General features: G+C 35.7%; 4 protein-coding genes across 7 annotated transcripts; 1 reads left to right on the top strand and 3 right to left on the bottom strand.

Annotated features, from left to right (window-relative positions):
• Window positions 1-613: 613 nt before the first annotated feature.
• Window positions 614-5,628, bottom strand: LOC18585892 (flocculation FLO11-like protein). Its single transcript, XM_007008961.3, has 5 exons — window positions 5,132-5,628; window positions 4,907-5,030; window positions 3,221-3,335; window positions 1,495-2,577; window positions 614-1,221 (listed from the first exon to the last, which is right to left on the bottom strand). The coding sequence occupies exons 1-5, from the start codon at window positions 5,325-5,327 to the stop codon at window positions 964-966; spliced, it is 1,776 nt and encodes a 591-aa protein (XP_007009023.3). The 5' UTR covers window positions 5,328-5,628; the 3' UTR covers window positions 614-963.
• Window positions 5,629-7,507: 1,879 nt separating this feature from the next.
• Window positions 7,508-11,348, top strand: LOC18585891 (arginyl-tRNA--protein transferase 2). Of its 2 annotated transcripts, XM_018129561.2 has the most exons (6): window positions 7,508-7,863; window positions 8,069-8,107; window positions 8,497-8,647; window positions 8,965-10,104; window positions 10,489-10,810; window positions 10,911-11,348. In XM_018129561.2, the coding sequence occupies exons 1-6, from the start codon at window positions 7,746-7,748 to the stop codon at window positions 11,025-11,027; spliced, it is 1,887 nt and encodes a 628-aa protein (XP_017985050.2). In that variant the 5' UTR covers window positions 7,508-7,745; the 3' UTR covers window positions 11,028-11,348. The 2 variants fall into 2 exon arrangements, with proteins under 2 accessions (XP_017985050.2, XP_007009021.3); XM_007008959.3 differs by lacking the exons at window positions 7,508-7,863; window positions 8,069-8,107 and having other exon boundaries at window positions 8,973-10,104.
• Window positions 11,349-12,463: 1,115 nt separating this feature from the next.
• On the bottom strand, window positions 12,464-15,654 carry LOC18585890 (protein yippee-like). 3 transcript variants are annotated; one of them, XM_018129594.2, is made up of 6 exons: window positions 15,412-15,654; window positions 15,049-15,164; window positions 13,676-13,719; window positions 13,022-13,130; window positions 12,881-12,936; window positions 12,464-12,787 (listed from the first exon to the last, which is right to left on the bottom strand). In XM_018129594.2, exons 2-6 carry the CDS (start codon window positions 15,142-15,144, stop codon window positions 12,703-12,705), a joined length of 390 nt encoding a protein of 129 aa, XP_017985083.1. In that variant the 5' UTR covers window positions 15,145-15,164; window positions 15,412-15,654; the 3' UTR covers window positions 12,464-12,702. The 3 variants fall into 3 exon arrangements, with proteins under 3 accessions (XP_017985083.1, XP_088666839.1, XP_017985081.1); XM_088810713.1 differs by having other exon boundaries at window positions 15,446-15,654; XM_018129592.2 differs by having other exon boundaries at window positions 15,049-15,652.
• Window positions 15,655-16,812: 1,158 nt separating this feature from the next.
• Window positions 16,813-19,155, bottom strand: LHCB4.3 (light harvesting complex photosystem II). Its single transcript, XM_007008951.3, has 2 exons — window positions 18,527-19,155; window positions 16,813-17,309 (listed from the first exon to the last, which is right to left on the bottom strand). Exons 1-2 carry the CDS (start codon window positions 19,040-19,042, stop codon window positions 16,992-16,994), a joined length of 834 nt encoding a protein of 277 aa, XP_007009013.3. The 5' UTR covers window positions 19,043-19,155; the 3' UTR covers window positions 16,813-16,991.
• Between the last annotated feature and the right edge of the window lie 73 nt (window positions 19,156-19,228).

Below are 19,228 nucleotides of genomic sequence, written 5' to 3'. Positions count from 1 at the left end.
AAGTTATCACTCAGCTTTCATGCTTCTTTCTATGAGAAGACAAGTTGCAAATGTCACCTATAGGAAAGTAGCGTATCTCAATCACATATCCGATAGGTAGAAAAATTTTGAAAAATTTATAAACATAAACAGTATACAATCTATCAAGTTAATCTTTTGCATAGGAAGTAATAATTTTATATTAAAATAATATCAAAACGAACCAAATATAAACTAGATTCACACCAAGCATCTCTAGAAGGAAGCAAACTAGGTGGCTGACGAGAACAAAAGTGTTTCAATCTCATATTGAATTTTAAAAGATTTATAAATATAAACATTACACGTCTTATCAAGTTAATATTTAAAAAATAATAATAATTTTATGATAAAATAATATCAAAGCAAACTCAATCTATATTAGACCCATGCCTTCGAAAGTTAGCAAGCAAGCATTTTGAATATCATGATGACTTGTTCTTTAGTTGTGATTCTAATTCTTAATTAGAGACAGGAAGCCATTTCCAATTGTTGTTTTAATACGATTAATGGATGACAGAATTCTGACATTGATGGACAAGGAGATGAAACTGGCCAAAGAGTGGTGGGTATTTGCAACTCGTATGAGCTTCAATTTCCATCTCAAAAATAAAATTCATTCCAATTGGGAACAGTGTGGTAGGAAGGTAAGCTGATCTCTAGTGTTTTTTCCAATGACAGGATTTCACCATTACAAAGCTAGTTCACAACAACTCAACCGTGTAGAATTTGGGGAAGAAACATGTTTAGCATCTACCTGGTGATCCCTAAATAATACAAAGATCGTGAATTACACAATACTAAAACAAATCTAATTAGCTTTACATCGATATTAGAATAACAAATCCGGAGTGGTTCAATCCTGGAAATTTGTTCTCTTCCAAAGGTCGAAGATTGAAAACAATAATGTATGGTCATATCTCATGGTTGTTACACCACTGACCATCATCTGGCATGCACACTGGCAGGGGATGGACCACCTCTCTCACTGCCAATATCATCTTCTACTTCGATCCCATCTAAACAAATGCCATTGTTATTGACACTAAGCTCCGAACTAGCATTACTGCTTGTAGCGAGAGGGGAATCCGAGACACTAATAGTTCTGCCTCGTGTAGGACCTGATCTCACACTGTACATAGATGATGCTGGAATATTCATCATCAATGGCCGTAAATTATTAGGAATGCTTCGCCTTATATCCTGCTCAAGATAATATCGAAATCAGAGAAATAATTAACTCAACTTTTCCCCTCAACCGTCAATTTCTATATGTATTGGCCCATAAAAACCAAAAAGTTGATACAGACTTGAACGAATGAGGGATAAGCATGTTATCCAGATACATACAACTATTAACTAGAGGATTTCGGATATCTTGACAACAACATATTTAGATTGTTGTACTCTCACATAATGGATCCTAGTTTAAAAATATAAAAGATGTTGCCATAGAAACTTTAAGGAGATACTTACCATATGCCTTATAGCCATATCAAGCGATTTCTTTGAAAGTGTTCTTCCAAAGCCCGAGCTATCTGGTGATGAAGACTTCCCAGACAAGTTACCATGAGGAGAATGTTTATCATCTTGCTTGGGTGGTGCCAGTTTTCGCATGTTTATCACCCTCTCAACCATTTTAGTTCCAATTACCACAGGGCTCAAGTTATCACTAACTTTAGAATACCCACGACTCACAGCAGGAACGGAGCTCCCACTGACATGCAGCATAGAACCATTAGGGAGACGTCCTCTTGAAGGAGAGCATGATTGTCGTCTTGGTCTACCAGTAGGACCAGGTTCAACAGAAGAAGATCGAGAACTTGGTGCTCCAGGCCTACCTCTAGTGGCTGAAAGTGGTCTATCAGGTAGTGATGTTCTTAAATTTGGTGGAGCGTCAAGTGAGAAACCAGGCATCTCAGAAGGCTTCCACGGTCTAGATTTTACTGTCGGAGAGGCACCACGTGATGGTACAGAATTTCTGGAAGCTGCAGGAGTTGGCTTTGTGACTGAAGGTGATGATTTAATTGGAGGAACAGATACATTAGAAGTACTTGATGGAGTTGATGGTCGACGAGTTGGTGTGGCTGCTCTTGATACAGGTTTGGATGAAGGTATAGATGGTCTTGCAGTTGGCGTTGAAGACCTAGCCGTGGACCTTGTTGGCGTTGAGGATCTTGCAGAGACTGTGGGTTTAGTTGCAGAGGATGCAGTCTTGGTTACAGAAACTGTGGGCTTAGTTGTGGATGTTACAGGCCTTGTTGCAGGCTTAGTTGCAGATGTCACAGGCTTTGCTGCAGAAGTCACAGGCTTAGTTGCAGATAGTGAGGGCTTTGATGATGATAATGTGGCCCGAGTTGTCGGTGTTGATGATCTTGTAGGTTTGGATGCTCCAGTCAATGTATGGCGTCCAGTGGGTGTTGCAGGTCTTGAACCTGGACCCCCTGATGATGAAGGCCTGCGAATGCCTGTACTTGAAGAATTCAACCCAGGGGACAGAGCCGGTTGCTTCGGTGCTAAGTTGCCCCTGGCAGCAGACTCTGGCTGGGGATTTGCTAGCTATAAACATAATGAACAAAAAAAATTCCAATAAGTTCGTCAACCCAATCAGCATAAAACCTAAAGGTCCAAAAACATAAAAATAACCATAGAAACAATCTTTTTGGGATTTTAAGATACAAAAACACTTTTGAAAATATGGTTAATCCATAATATATTAACAGGTACACAAAGAGTTTTAAAACTTCAAAATGCTGATTAAATTAGGCATTTATAGTAGTAATTCCTGCTAAGGTGCAAAATAGTACTAATGAAATGTAATGGCTAGTCAGAAACACACATGGAGAAAGTGCAATTAATGAGTTCCAAGATAGCAGGCAGTCATCCATGCCGGTTCCCAATCCCAAAATTAGACTGTTTAATGCAGATACAAAAATAGAGGGCCTTAATTTTGCTGATTCCTGGCCACACTCTGATCTAAAAGCTTGGTGGAAAATAATCAAATTTCACAGCAAAATGCCCAACACAGGGCTAAGTTTTGTAGAAAACAAGGCCTACAAGGATCGGACTTTCATTTAATAAATGTGGGATGGGATAACTTCCTATTTCCAGCAATTACTATATCATGTATTTTAATCATCCAATATCCAAACTTTTCAAAATACATATCATCCATATTATGGTATAAAGAAATTTTTCTTACTCTAGATTTCAGGGCAGTGGGACGAGGCTTTGGAGTACCAATCTGACTCATTACAGACTTTTGCGACTCCATCTCCAAAGAAGGAAAAAGAGGAGTACCAGGAGGTGTTAAAAGCCTGAAATGGAAAGAATTCCTGTTAATATCGTCATACTGAGAAACTATTTTCACTTAATTACATCCATGTGGAAAAGAAAGGATTAATACAAAGCTGAGGCGAATGTAATGACCTTAACACATCTCTCAACAGATGGCTGGAGTTCATCCAAAAACTTTTACAATCTAAATGATCTTGGATTTAAAACCCATATTTTAAAATCTTTTAGCACTCTTAAGATCAAGGATACACATATTTTAAGATTCACAACATGAAGTTGCAAATAGTATCACGAAGCTAAGAACCTGATTAGGGAATAACTAAAACATGTACAGAACAAAAGTTTACTTTTTCAATGTTTCAATAAATTAAGAACTTCTTTTGAAATTGTTACAAGTCTACATTCCTAACAAACCAACACTTTAAAAGATGTCAGAATTTCAGTCTTTAAAGCAAAATGACTAAAAGCTTAGTGAAGTTAATCAAGTTTTGTTTACTCCTGGATTCAAACAAGCCACCAAGTATTAGTTCTTTCCATCCTTAGTGTAGGCTTCAGCCCCACCAAAACAAGAATTTCCCAGTCTAGTCCCTACCTTGGGACCATTTCTTTAGTTATATCAAGGTATTGAAAGCTGATTGATTACAAAAAAAATCGAAGGAAATTTTTAACTAAATATTTGACATTGATATTTGACATTTGGGTTGTTTCACACACCTTGAACTTAACACTTTGAAGCAACTAGTCTAGAGTTGTCTATGGAGTAGCAGCTACAACCTACAAACTTTATAACTTCTTTTTGGAAAACAAAGCAAAAGGAATAAAAATAGGATTCAGAAAATATGACGTCCGAGTCTGATTAAATTAGTGACAGAAAGGAGACAGAACTGTGAGAATCAAACAGAATCATGGTTTTAACAATGAAATATATTTCATATCAATTCAAAAGAACTAGGAAAGTGAAGTTCGAGTTCCCAGCACAAGATTGCAAGCAATTCATCGAAAGGAACCATAACAAGTCATCATCAATACTTTACTTCAAAAAAGCCCAAACCAAAAGCAGCCACCAAAGATTAGATAACATAAATGCTCTAGTTGCTGGTACTGACCCCAGGGCACATGCTAAAAAATGCCCATCACAACCATCAAATTGTTAACTTTAATCAATCACACATGTCATCAATAATTATCATCCTTCTTTTTTGTTTCCTTTCCTCTCTGGCTCTCTCTCTTCCAATTGCCTTATTAATCCTTTGGCCATGTTTAGGTAAATTCACCGAAACCTACCAATAAATGATAAAAGAATACGCAACAAAAAAAAAAACGTCCATCCAAAAGCAATACTAAGCCAAGCATGAATATGACTTATAAAATGAAGGCTTTGTTTGGTTGTTCCTATTACTTCTTAAAAGCTACAATAAACCAGTAATATTATTAATTACAAATAAAGAAATAACTAAATTGTAAAGCCAATTTTAACATTATTATTCACTTCCAAATCGAAAGGCGCTTGCTGCATTTTGCTTTCAGTCAAACGATACCTATATTAATAAATTCAATTATATTAAAATGAATAAATAAACAAACAAATTACCAGTCATAGTCATTTTTATCATTATCAGAGTTAAGAAAATCATCAGCAGCAGCAACCGTCTTTCTCGCCGGAGTAGCCGTCGATGCCGAAAGATTAAATATCGGAGAAGTTCCAGGTTTAGATCCTACAAGTTCCAAAATTTTCCAAATTACCACAACAACCGAAAGTTTTCAAAACGAAATCAAGAAAAAAAAATTCAATTTTAAGAAAATTTCAAAACTTTACCTAAAGGAGCATCGAAGTCTTCAGAGGAGTGATTAAGAAGAAGATTACTCTGCTCTTTCTCTCGTTTCCGCATCTCGAGAAACAATGCGAGCTCTTCCTCTTTCTCCTTCATCATCGAAGCTCTTAATTGTTGCCGTTGTTTCAACGCCGCCGCTTGCATTGCCGTTTCTTGCTGAGCCCTAAAGCTTCGATTCATCTTTTCTTCACCTATCTCAAAAAATTCTTCTCAAAACAGATCAAAGAAGCCTTTTTTTTTTTTTTTATCTTTCCAACTCTAAACGCAGAGTTTCGAAGAGTTAGGTCGAGCTGGGGAGCTGGAAATGCGAGACCACATTGGGAGGAGGAGGAGGAGGAGGAGAAGGAAGGGAAGAGGGAAAACGACAATGGCGGAGAGTGGCAAGGAGTGTAAATAAGGGGATGGAGGGAGGGGTGAAATGAGAAGAAAAGGGAAATCTTGAATGACGGGACAACTGTAACTAGAGCTCTCGTTGTTTTCTCTCACTTAAAGGCTACGTTTTCAGATTTTTGCTTTTAGGTGGATGAGTAATCACGATAATACCCTCTTTTTTTAAATATTTCTTTTTTTGGTCACTTTTTATTTTGCAGTCATGCCCCTTGACTCTCAAATATTCCAATTCCTCCCATTATGGGCTTGAATGGGCTTCTTCATCTTCTTGCTCAGGCCCATTAATCAAATCCATGGGCCGAATTGCATCATTTTCGGGCCAAGCTTTCCAAGTTATTATAATGTTTTTCTTTATATTATTTAAAAAAAAAGAGATTCGGTCATGTTTTGAGTATAATGAACATGCATCAATCATTAAATCAAATGTTTAATTACATGTTATATAATGTTAAACAAGAATAATTCTTTTTAACCCTTGGATTAATATACAAAGCTTGATTTATTAAAAATAAAAATACATTTATTATTTGAATATTTATTCTCATCATACTAAGCATCTAATTTAAATATATATATATATATATATATCTCTCTCTTAAAAGTATCAAGTTTAATAACCGTTTTTCCCCAAATTTGTACTTAATCGATATAAAAATTACCCATTAATTCTTGTCAAGTAAAGATACTAGGAGGCTAAACATCATTCATATTAAATAATCACTTGATGTATGTATAACTCTTTCTTTAAGTATGATTTTTACTATTGAGTTAACTTGACCGAGCCTATAAGGAGATGGAAATAAATAAGAGATAAAATGAGTCTTGAGTTTACAAATAAGAGTTTTACTCCACCTATCAAGTATGTTTTTTGAATTAAAAATATAAACATGCAGCAACATGAGTCAAGCAAAAATTACAAAGCCTTTTAAGCTTTAATTTAAACTTGGAACATGGTCAGTCAAGCTAGGGTTGTTTGCTTATGTTTCAACCAACTGGAGTTATACACCAAGACAAAGATTCTTGAATGCATAAAGTGTATTCCAAGCTTACCCGAATTTACAAGCTAGTAAGCTCGAGAGTTTTTGACCTTTAAATGATCTTGAATCTTTGAGAGGTTTAGGCATGGCCAAGATTGGAACTAGATCTTAATTTAATGAATCTCATGTACATGTCCTTTCATAGTCTAACACATGTTTTGGTATTTTCAAAAAGATACTTTGGACTTTTTGCATCTTTTTTTCTTCTTTTATTTTTTGTTTTTTGGACTTATCGCCCATGTTTTCCTGGTATTTATTAAAAAGGTATATTTCAAGGCTTAACGACTGACCAAGTTACACAAATTAACCAAATAATAATATTAACAAAGGTGTTATTGGTAAGTGATGTTTTATAAGCTTAAGCATCACATGGGAAAAATAAGTAAGGTAAGGTTAGACCGAGTCCACCATCTAACAAAAAGGTTTAAGGTAATTCTAAGTTAAGTAATGCAAGTCAAGAAAGATAAACTTGATAAGTTGGGATTTTGAAAATCTATTTCAAAAAAGTAAAGAGTGCTCAATTACAGGATACACAAGATAGTTTCTATTAAGATTCGATTCTAACACAAATATAAGATTTGAAGAAAAAAAAAACATGATAAGATCGACGTTAGTACTAAAAAATATTATAAATAAATTGTCTATTGTATTAAGTATAGACTAAAATATTTTAATCGATTTTCATCCTTCAAAGTCCTTGACGATATGGTCTAGTTAAGGTCGGAATTTTATAATCGTCGCTTGTAGTTTCTTAATTTCTTATTTTCAATAATTTTAGCCTTTAAGCTTGTAATTGAAAAAATGAAACGCCAATTTCGGGTCATTCACAGAATATACGACTTCTTTAGGTCCTTAACTGCAAACCAGCGAAAACAAATGTTTATATATTTTTTATTTTATTTAAATTATTATCCATTTTTCGTCTTTCTTTTCGCACGAAACCAAAAAATAAAAAATAAAAAAAAGAAGAAAACAGGAATATAATAATATCTCGTCAATGGCGTAGTATCGTGGAAGCTCGAAGATTGATCCATTGGAGGTAGAAAGAGAGGATCTTTTCTAGTTGGAAAAGCGATGTCGTTTTAAACATATAAACAAAGCTCCGAAATTTATAGGATTGAAAGTCGGTTTTTTCTTCCTTTTTGTTTTTGACTGCGAAAAGGAATCGAAAATGAGAAACGAAGCGAGCAGCAGCAATAGCAGAGAAGAGAGCGTCGTCGTCGATTGCGGCCGCCGTCGAAGCTCCTGCGGTTATTGCAAATCCTCCGGTCGAACCAGTGTCTCTCACGGTCCGGTCATTTTAGAGTTCTCTTCCTTTTTTTTTTTCAAATAATTTTCATCGATTTTTATTTTCATCGTATTAGTAGTTAATTGATTTAGGTTTAAGCGTTGATTATATCAAGTGAATTATCGGTAAATGATTTTGAGCTTTGCGATGCCTTTGTTGATAATTTCTGATTCTTTTTATTTTCCTTTTGGTGTTGGATTTTGCAGGTTTATGGGCGCATAGTATTGCAGTTAATGATTATCAAGGTTCGATTTTTCCGTGCTTTTTTCCGGCGAACTCTATGCTTTCGTATTGTTAGCTGGAGAAACAATGTTTGATCATGCAATTTTCTGTTATGTTTAAATGAAAACATAAAGTAGAAATGAAGAATTGGAATGTGTAATTCAAGATTAGGAAATTTCGGGTTATTGAAAAAGGAAAAATGTTAATTTTGTTTGTAAGGGATTTGTGTGAGTATCGAGATTAGCACGTTGTCGATATCATATGTGAAAGTTGAATTTGAATGAGATAAGAGTTGTGGGGTTGTGATCATTAAGGCTATCTGCATTGTTCATTTCTAATTCGTTATTTTTTTTTTCATATTAATGTGTTTATATTTGTTGGTTGATGCTGTTTCTCTATTGCTGCTCTTTAGATCTTCTTGACTGTGGTTGGAGGAGATCCGGATGTTTCCTCTACAAACCTGAGATGGAAAGGACATGCTGCCCATCTTATACTATTCGTTTGAAGGCATGTGATTTTGGTCCTTCTAAAGAGCAACTTCGAGTATATGGACGAATGCAGAGGTATAGTCATACCTTATCTCTATCTCACTTTCTTGATATCTTTTCATGTTATAGTAATTGTTTTTTCATCGGACTGCTTGAAAGGAAGTTGCTTTCATATTCTAAATAAGCTCTTGTAATTGAGCCATTTAATCACCATACTCTTAGTCCTAGGCTATAGTTACCAAAGGGGTTTTGTTTACACGGGTTTCTAAATATGGAGATATCTCCTGTGTTTAGTCTTAATTACTCACTGACATATGAAATATTAGACCATGCATCCACCGCATTCTTTTGGAATTTGCAGATCCTTAGTTCTGACAGTAATGTATGCCTAGGTTTTTAGATGGCACGCTTAAGGTGAGAAAACCAAGTGAACTTGCAGAAAATCCAAATACTTCTACGCATAGAGGCAGCTCTGTCTGTCATGCTGTTTCAAGCTCAGCAGCGAATGAATCTTTTGCTTGTGTCAAGAAAGAGGAAAATAAGGCAGAAGAGTTCATGCATCATTTATCTGACCTAATAGACAAAGTGGTGCATACATATGTTGGAAGTGGGGAATTTCCTTTTGGAATTCAATTGCCAAAAGCTGCAGTCAAAAAGGTTTCGCATGCCAAAAGAAAGTTATCAGTTGAAGGGACAGAAGATCTTTTATACTCCAGCAACATTGCCTTCCAAATAGCAGCTACTTTAAGGCGGACATGTTCAGCTGAGAAGGACGTGCAACGATTACGATTGTCAGGACATAGTGCAGAAGAAAATGGTCTATGCCCCAAATCTGTTGCAGAAAAGTTGGCATGTTCTTTGAATCAGCTAGCAAACATTTCCAGCCTGTCCATTAGAGCTTGCAATGGACATGTTAATTTTTATTCTGCTGCAAAAAATGTATCTTCGGGTGGAGATGTTCAAATTGTTGCTCAGCCTGAAGAATCTGGGAGTGGAAGTAAAAGCTCTTGTAAAAAGAAGAGCTCTGAACATCCTCCAGGAAAAAAGAGGAAGCTTGAGATCCGTTTGAAAAAGTCCAGTTTTGATCCAGAAGAGTATGCATTGTATAGACGATATCAGATTAAAGTGCATAATGATACACCAGATCGTGTCACAGAAAGCTCATACAGGAGGTTTCTTGTCGACACTCCCTTATTATTCGTTTCACCTTCAGCTGATGGCATGGTTCCCCCATGTGGCTTTGGCTCTTTCCATCAGCAATACATCATTGATGGCAAGCTAGTTGCAGTTGGTGTGATAGACATCCTTCCTGGATGCTTGTCAAGTAAGTATTTATTCTGGGATCCTGATTATGCGTTTTTATCACTGGGCAAGTATTCAGCTCTGCAAGAAATTGGTTGGGTGAAAGAGAATCAAGCCTATAGTGCTGGTCTTCAGTATTATTACATGGGCTATTACATACACTCCTGCAGCAAGATGAGATACAAAGCAGCGTATTACCCATCTGAGCTTCTTTGTCCTCTTCGTTACCTGTAAGTTTTGCCCCAAGTGGCGATGTGCATGTACACACACTCACATACGCACACATTTGTTGATTTCCGGAAACCTCTGCCAGCTTTAGTTTGATTATTTTGATCTCCATAAGGTGAATACTTTCTAGTGCATTGGCATTTAAGTTTCTTAAGGTAAATGACCAAGAAGTGAAGGCATCCAGGAATTGTTGAATCATTCCAATGATCCAACTGTCGTAGTTTCTCTATCCAATGCTTGATATTCTTGACTTTATGTGGAAATTTCATCTTCAAGTCCTGCCTTGCTTTATGTAATTAGAGTTGAATATCTTGAATTGCATGTTTATGTCTGTCTGCTTATACCAGTGACATTCAGAGTCTTATGAGCTGAAATGATATTTCCAGGTGGGTTCCATTTCATATAGCGAGGCCGTTGCTTGATAAAAAGAAATATGTTATCTTATCTGATTTTGCCAGTTTACAAGATGGAGAGTCCACCCAATCCTGTATTCCTGAAAGTGTCATGGAATTGCAGCGTGATGACATTGGACTAGAAGACTCGAATGATGTTCCTATTGATGATGATGAAGAGATGATTGACATTGAATCTGAGAGCTCTGATGATGAATTGGATCCAGAACCAAGTGGCTTGGGGTCTACTGCAATAGAAGATGGCAATTTGACTAATGTTTTAGTTGGACTGAGGGGATCTCGACTAAGATACAAGGCAAGTAATTGCTAGATGCTTGTTCTTTACTTATCTTCTAGTGCAATCTGTTCAGCATTGTGTAAATGTTTTTATTCTAATTAACGGTTTCTTTTTAAAGGATCTACAACCAGCATTTGGTCCCACTGAAAGGAATTACTTAGAAATGCAATTGCACAACTACCAGAGAGTGGTGGGCTTAGAGCTGTCTGAGCGAATGGTTTATTCACTAGGCTAAACTTATTTGACTTAGGAACCTGGTCTTGAATCAATTTTACATTTAAGTCTTCCAAGCTTTCTGGTTGCTGAAGGAGAGCTGTTCCAAAGTTCGTTTCTTGGATCAGGGTTCACTTCCATTTTAATTCATCCAGTTAAGAAGCAGAAAATTCCTAATCCGGGTTCCTCTATGCAGCTTGCTTGCATGTGAACTTATTCTCTTGGTTTGCCAATTGAAATTGCGGTAGGTTTCTTCGAATTGAGGAATTCGAATATGCTGCTTTCTACTTGTAGTGACAATATATGGCATTAAATAAAATTTGCTTTGACTCTTTAAGCAAAAGAGGCTTTTCCTTCCCCCCCACTCCCCTTCTCTTCATCTTTGCTGTAGTTATACAATATAGGCTAATACCCAAACTTTTTATTCCTCACAAATCGCATATTCTGATTCTTTTCTGTTGAAATCAGGTTGATTGACATGAATCGTTTATAGCTTGAATCAAAGAACAACCCACCAAAAGGTTGGTGCTGCCATTAGATTATCTGGTTAATGGCAAAGCCTACCTAATACGTTTTCTATATTATGCTATTGATAGATTACACGTTTAAGATGTTACGACTCACTGTCGTAAAGAAGAGTCGTGAATCTCATATTGATTGTATATTAAAACGTGATTTAATACTCAAACGTTTATACTTTTCTTTTAGAGGACAGAATCGTATCCAATGACACTACTTAATACCATTTACGAAGGGAATGTCCGAATATGCCATGTATTACTTTTCCACTATATCAATGGATGCCAACCCAGCTTCAATCCAAACCTGTCTCCATACTTCTTTATTTATTTATTTTAAAGAAACTGTTAATAATACGTAAATGGGTTCTTTTTTAAGACAGACTCTTTATTAGAATAATTGTATATATACAAAAAAAAAAAAAACCTTCAAGTATGAATTCATTAATACGGTGACAGAATCCAACTTATTCAAGTTAGTGGTTTATGTCACGCAAGAAGATATCTCATTGAACTCATTCCTTCTTTCTTTTAAACCTTCCATTTTTAGTATGATTTCAGAGGGAAATGGTGTAATTGATAGAAAGCTCATTCCAAATTAGGCCTTGACACTTTATATTTAGTTTATTGATTGATGCATAATACCTTTATTTTAAGAGTAAAGCTCGAATCTCTTTCCTCCAATTATTTTAAAAAAAAAATTAAGCCTGAAACATGAAGCTAAAGATGGAGTACAAAAGATTGAATTGCAAGTAACATATATCAATCACTTCAATCAGAGAGCTTAGACTCTTCTCAAAGGCAACACTCCAAGGATTAAAACTCGAAATTTGTAGGTTTCAACCTGAAAATTTTGGGTGCAAACCTTGAGGAAATGAATGAGGTTTATGATGATTTAAGGCACGTAAATTATAGCATTCTGCGTAAAAGATAGAAATCCTTGAGTAAAGTTCATGAATATTGACATCTGAAACTTCAAGTTGCAACACAATAATCAATCAGGTTCTGACATTAGCTAAATCAGAATGAACAATTCAATGTTTTTCCAATCATGTTATTCACAGCAAGTTGGACAGGCTGCTTCAATAAGGAATGCCCAGTTTTAAGGATTCAGATGAGCTGAATGAGAACAAGGGGTTAACGAATGTACAATTGGAATGGACTGGAATTCATTGTTAATCAAACATCATCTGCATCACTCCCACCAACATGGGCGCCATGGCTGACCCAGTAATGGCTTCCGTCAGGACCAGAGACCTTAAACCTAATCAACAACATGATCCAGAAAATCTCTATTAAGAACATCCACTCTAACCAGATTCATAGTTTTTCTCCATATTTCTGATTATTTACTCACCGTTCAAGGACGGATTTTCCTTCTTTGTACTTCTGGTTCTTGTCATGGGCAGTTTCCTGAAAGAAACTATCCATGTAAATAACAGCAACAAGTATATAGACATAAACCATGAATTTTGAAATCTGTACCACTAAAGCTTACATATTTCCACCCCACAATTGATCCACATCCAACACAGAAGATGTCAGCCACAGTGTGCAACCCCGTCATCATATGTCTATCTTCCTTCTCCCCAGAAGAAACATTCACTCTGTGAAATAATGGGAGATGAGAATTTATCTATGAAAATGACCATTGTGTACAGATGATCACATATCATTTTCTCAAAAGATCATGTAGGTGGGATGTCTATGAAGTCCATCCTTGACCATACTAGTTCACTGTTAAGCACATTAAAAACATGATACCTGCAATCCCCCCATACTGTCATTCATCTCTCCTGCTCTGACTTGTATTCAAAAAGCTAAAAATGATAAACATAAGAGGGGAAAAAACCTTATGCTTTTGAGCTATTAAAGGCTATTACTAGCTCTAAAAGAAGTAAACAAATTGTTAGAATTAACAACTAATTCAACAAACAGAATTATTTATTATCCAATAAGCAAGATATAACTAGCCTCATCTCGCTTATCCAAAGGTATTAACAATAAAATGCTCGCGAGCACAACATAGTTTAAGAACCCTATGGTTCATTCTATCATAATAGAAGTGACTGGCATCTTTTGGCATAGGCAAGTATTAGAGTTGTTGGTCCTCTTCAGACTAATTTCTAGACAGAAAATCAAGAAAACTTACACCTTACTGAAGAGGTATGCTTTCCCATGCCTGCAGTGGAAGGACTGAATAAAAGAACACAGGCAAAACACATGATTAGAAACTGTGTTTCTAAGAGAACCCCAACCAATCTTTCTTTTCAGACACCATGAAAATTGTTAATACCAATGTGAAAGAGAAAGGAAGGAAAAAACCTTCAAAATGATGAACTATACCAATATGCATATTAAGTATATAATTGCCCCATTCTCATCTGGAAATTAAAGGTAGTATTACGCAGCACTTTAGCAGTAAAGCACTATCTGCATTCTTTACCATAATTATCATCCACTAAGCTGCTCTTAAGTCAAGCACATGCTTTACTTTGAAAAGATTAACCTCAGTCTGTAAGATGGTTACCATCTTCTTGACAGTAGCATGGCTTTCAGAGTCAGTTGTTGGTATCCAGTGTCAAACATCACAGAAACAAATAAACAAACTCTAACATTCATATTTTAAGGTCATTTTCATAGATACAAATGAAGTGAGACACACAGATCGGAGATACGTTTTGTGGTAATTAGGATAAACTTGGCATCCCTGCATCTTTTGGAGGATGCACCCCTCAACCACGGATGAATGAGGGGAAAGAACTCATACAGCCGACCCAACTACTTTCGGATTAGACTTGGTTTTCATCACAGAAACAAATTACAGCCGACCCAACTACTTTCGGATTAGACTTGGTTTTCATCACAGAAACAAATTGCAGTCCATGCCACAATAAAAGGTATAAGACTTCAATTCATTTCCGAATAGCTGGTTTAATCTCTAGCACAAGTCCTTTCAAATACAAAAGAAATATGTTTAACATCATATTTGTCCTAAAGACCAACATTTTGTCACAATCGTAAAGTGCCAAGCCCTTCCAAAAGACACTAAACTAACATTTACGCCTAAAATGAGACAAAAATAACAACATAAATTTAATATCCTCTCAGCATCGAGTTTATCCTTGATAAGTTAACATACAGGTACCATTGAACTTCCAAAAGCAAAATACATAATTACATTGCCACCACACTGTGCTGTTTAATTTCGATGCATTCCTTGTTTGATAATAGAAGAAATTTCAATCTAAGCTTATCCAAAAAAAAAAAAAAAAGAACTTTCAATCTAATCAATCGTGGAGCCCCATTAATTATAAAGTTGATCCAAATAGAAAATGTTTATTAAATATTACTAGTAGTAATAAATGCTATGCAACATCTTAGATATCTCCTAATCATAAATAAAACCATCATTACATGAACACAATTAACCCAAAGAAATTAAAAACACCCAGATGAAAATTTTCACAAGATTATCACACAAAAGCCAAAGGAATCAAATTTTAAGAAGAAAAAAGAAGCAACCTTGGAGACAATATCTTCACAAAGAGCAAGATGTGTTTTGCAGTGCTTGCAGCTATAGACCTTCCCTTCAAGATTCACCACAAATAACCTCCCCATCTATCCACCACCCACCAGATCTTTACAAAACAAGCAAAAGATAAAAAGACAGAACCTTTGTTTTTTGTATATAAAAAAATGAAAACTTTGAATATCAAGTTGGGATTTTTATAAGTAAAAGAAAAAGGAACAAAAGATTGATTTTTTACGAAAAGGGTAGTTAGAATTGAAGAAAACGAATGGAAATCACAAGTGAAGAGAAAAGAAAGGAAAAGAAAAGAAAAGAAAGGGAAGAGAAAACTTTGTAGCTCGGGATGGTTGAAATACTTATTGATTGCCTATGCTGCTGGGCTTTGCTTACCTCTCTCTCTCTCTCTCTCTCTCTCTCTCTTCTCTTTCCTCTTTGTCAATGTTTTGCGTAGGCTTTGATGTGTTGAACAAATGTTTTAGCGAGAAATGCGGCCCCAAGAAAGCTATCACAATTCACCATATATCTTCACCTTTTTCCTGTAAAGTGGCCAAGACGTGTAATCTACGGGTTACTGCCTTTCTTTCTTTTCTTTTTTTTTCCTTTTGCTTTGGTCTATTTCCCATTTCTTTTGCAGAAGTTGGTTTCCATCTTAATTTCACCATAGTTTTGCTAATGGAGTACTAAAGAATAATTAAGTGTTAATTAGTGAAAAGTTTGGCTAATTATGAATGTCATAATTATATTTTATATTCCTTTCTTTTCTTAGATCAGAAGTAAACATGTTCTTAATAATAAGTTTGGGATGTCACATTTTTAAATTCGATCGAAAAAATCAATTAATAATAGATAACAGAAGTATGAATCGAATAAAAACTTAATTTAATATTTTGAAAGTTGACTTTTTTAAAAAAAATTTCTTTTTTCATTTCTGGGTTTTTGCCATTGACCAAATAAAACCAAACTATATGTTTGGATAAGAGAAATTTCACAATCAAAAGAGGTTAAACTTACATTTTGGATAGGATTTTGCTTTTGGGTTTTTTCCCCCAACAAGCTCACATTTCTCATTGCTTGCTTTCTTTATACTATGTAGTTTACTACATGGGTTGGGTACAGCTTTCCAACCCAATCCAAAAATCAAAATCAGTCCTTTTGCCACCCTTGAAGCTTAACCCACAAGCAGCCCCATAAACCCATTCAATCCTCCATGATCATGATGAGTGTAGGGGACTCTCTTAATGTTAATAATAATGCAAGATGTAGAAAGTTTGGTTGGATTTGGTTTTTGGTAAAGGCTTTTGTCTTTGCTTTTTCTTTTGATTTTTTTCCCCTTTCTAGAACTAAGAATTTTGCATATTATTGATGGTATTTATGCTATTTTTTATTCTTATTTTATAGTTAATTTAGAATTAACAATACCTTAACAAAAAAGTAAAAGTGTCACCACCTACCAATCATATACCTTAAATTAATTCTTAATCAAGTGATGATGTTCTAGCTAGTCATAGAGTATTAATCAATTAGCAAAAGTAATAGTTATAAGTAGGGTGGGATAGGATATAGGGTTTTTGTTGGTGAGCATGAATTTCTTATTCCTTGCTTACCAAACCTAGCTAATCTCACAATTTAGTAAGGGCAACAAATCCAGTTGGATGATTCAAGTCCAAAGAGTCATGAATCTTTGTTGTGTTTGGGCCATTTTTCTTTCTAAATTTGTGCTGAAATCTTTAAGTTTTCTTGGCTATTCCTGCTCATGATTGAGCTGAACTGATTTGATGGTATATATAAATATATATAACCAGCATGGTCTGTCCACCTAGAGAAATTCCATGCAAATAAGATTTCTCCAGCAATGAACAATCCTTAGTTTGTTTTTTTTTACAAGAACATAAGATTAAATGATTCAAACTGTTATCCCCAACATAATTAAGTAGCATCAATTGTTAAAGCTAGCAATGAAGCTGAGAGGACCCTTTCCAGTTACTGCAGCCTGGATTCCAAAGATGAGAAACGCTACCATGGCAAGCCTGGAATGCTTGATCTCTGCCAGTTTCAGGTTGTCAATTTTCTGAGGGTCTGAGGCCAAGCCAAGGGGATCAAAGTACCCACCAGGGTAAAGCCTTTTCTCAGGGTCAAGCTCAGCATTTCTCTGGAACTCTATGTAACCAATCACCAGGACCTCTATCCAGATTAGTGCGGTCAGGGAGAAAGGAAGTGGCTGGCCAAGGTAAGATGATCCTTCCACTAACTCAACCTGAAACCAAAAGAAAAAAACTCAGCCAATAAAACAGAAAAGAAAAAGCAACAAAACCAGCATTTAAACTGACAACTTTGTCATCTTTGATCTGTTCATGGCATATCAACATCAATAATTTGTCATCATCAGCAGCAGATGCAATCAAAAATTTTGCTTGGATCACAAGAAGACACGACAGGTTGAAGAAAAATGAAATTGTTGTGGCATCCAGCCATTTTCTTAAATGGTCCCAAAAGATCAACCTCCCCTTCACGAAGGACAGTGATCTCACTTATATCCCTCCAAATGGCAGATATTTTTTGGGTTGTGATTCGAGTATTTGGATCAATATGCATCAATCTTTTTCCTCTACTCATCTCACCTACTCTCCAGGCTCTTTATTAATCTTTTTGCTCTCAAAATAACATTAAATTTACCATGTTTAGGTTGAATTTATGTATCATTTGTAATAAATAAATCATGTTGAAGAGTCCATGATGTCCATCAATGCAATTATTTTATGTATTATTCACAATCACTTACCTAATGGAAGTTGCCATCTATAAGTAAAATAAAAACAGACCCTAGTGGAAGAAATATATAAAATTTCCTTAATACTATGTTTGGTAGGAAGGAAAATTTCATATCTTTCTTTTTCATCCTCGCTCGATAAGAAGAAAATAAGAGCGTTTAAAGAAAAATACCTTTCCCTTTTCTTCAAATCTAATCCTTCTAAATCGATAAAAATATATTTTTATAATTTAATTAATTATTTATTCATTTTATTCATTTTATCCGTAATTAATACCTTTTTTCCCTCTATTATTCATCTTTAGTGCCAAAAAAAAAAAGGAAAAAACAATTTTCCTTCCTTTCCTCCATTGTTTTCTTTCCTAACTTTTTCCCCTTCCTTTCCACCAAACATGGTACTAAAGAAAACAATCACAAACATTTCAAAGCATGAGGTTTTATATAATAATCCAAAGGATACAAACTATAGTACATATATAAATCCAAATGGAAAGTGTTATATTGAATATATATAGATATATCCCTAACTGATTACCAAATAATATAGATTATTATCATGTGAACAAAGGGTATTTAATTAAAATAAAATAAACAGGGTAGCAATCTTGAATTAACCAAGTGATTTTAGATTTAATTTATATTTAATTATATTACATAATATATATTTCATGCAAACGTATTGCACAGTACATTGTAGGACATACCTTTCCTGCGTCTTGCCATGAAACTCCGGTGAGTGCTTCAACAGCAAGGGCACCAAGACTACCCAACATCGCCCATCTGCCATGGATCAGCTCACACTCTCTAAACCTTTGCAACCCAAACACCTCCGTGTACGGCTGAAACGGGGTAGGCTTCAGCTCCGCCGTCTCGCTAATCACCCCTATAACCTCACCAGCCACATTCTTGGCCAAGTTCTGGTCCAACGAGTCCAAGTCAAACTGCAAGTACTCTGCCGGTTTACCAAAGCCAAAAGGGTCGAACCCACGGTCACCAATCATCGACCCGTCCAGCCATTCCGGTGGGGTTGCACCGGGGAACCAAACGAGGCGGTCAGATGGTCGTTTTGGGGCTGCCTTTTTGGGTGGTGGTGGTGCTTTCTTGGTGCGAAGGTTAAACCCAAACCTAGATTGGATTCTACCAGAGCCTAGGTTGAGGTTGTTGATACGAGTTCCAAAAAAATGTGAAGTGGTGGCGGCTGCGGTGGTGGCAGTTGCCATGGCTGAGGACTAGATGGTGCTGCAGGTGGAGTAGAGCTAGAGAGGCCTTAGTCTACAAGTAGAGACCAAGTTTTGTACTATATATATTGTGCAATGTAGAGAACATTTGAACAAAGTTTTGTTGTTTCCTATTCTTTTTATCAAATCGAAGGATGTGAACGGAAAATTTTTAGGGCCCTTATTTCT

Source organism: Theobroma cacao, chromosome 10, assembly GCF_053813885.1.
Source record: "Theobroma cacao isolate CCN51 chromosome 10, ASM5381388v1, whole genome shotgun sequence".
NCBI classification, from domain to species: Eukaryota; Viridiplantae; Streptophyta; class Magnoliopsida; order Malvales; family Malvaceae; genus Theobroma; species Theobroma cacao.
This window is presented reverse-complemented; position numbering and strand designations above follow the sequence as displayed.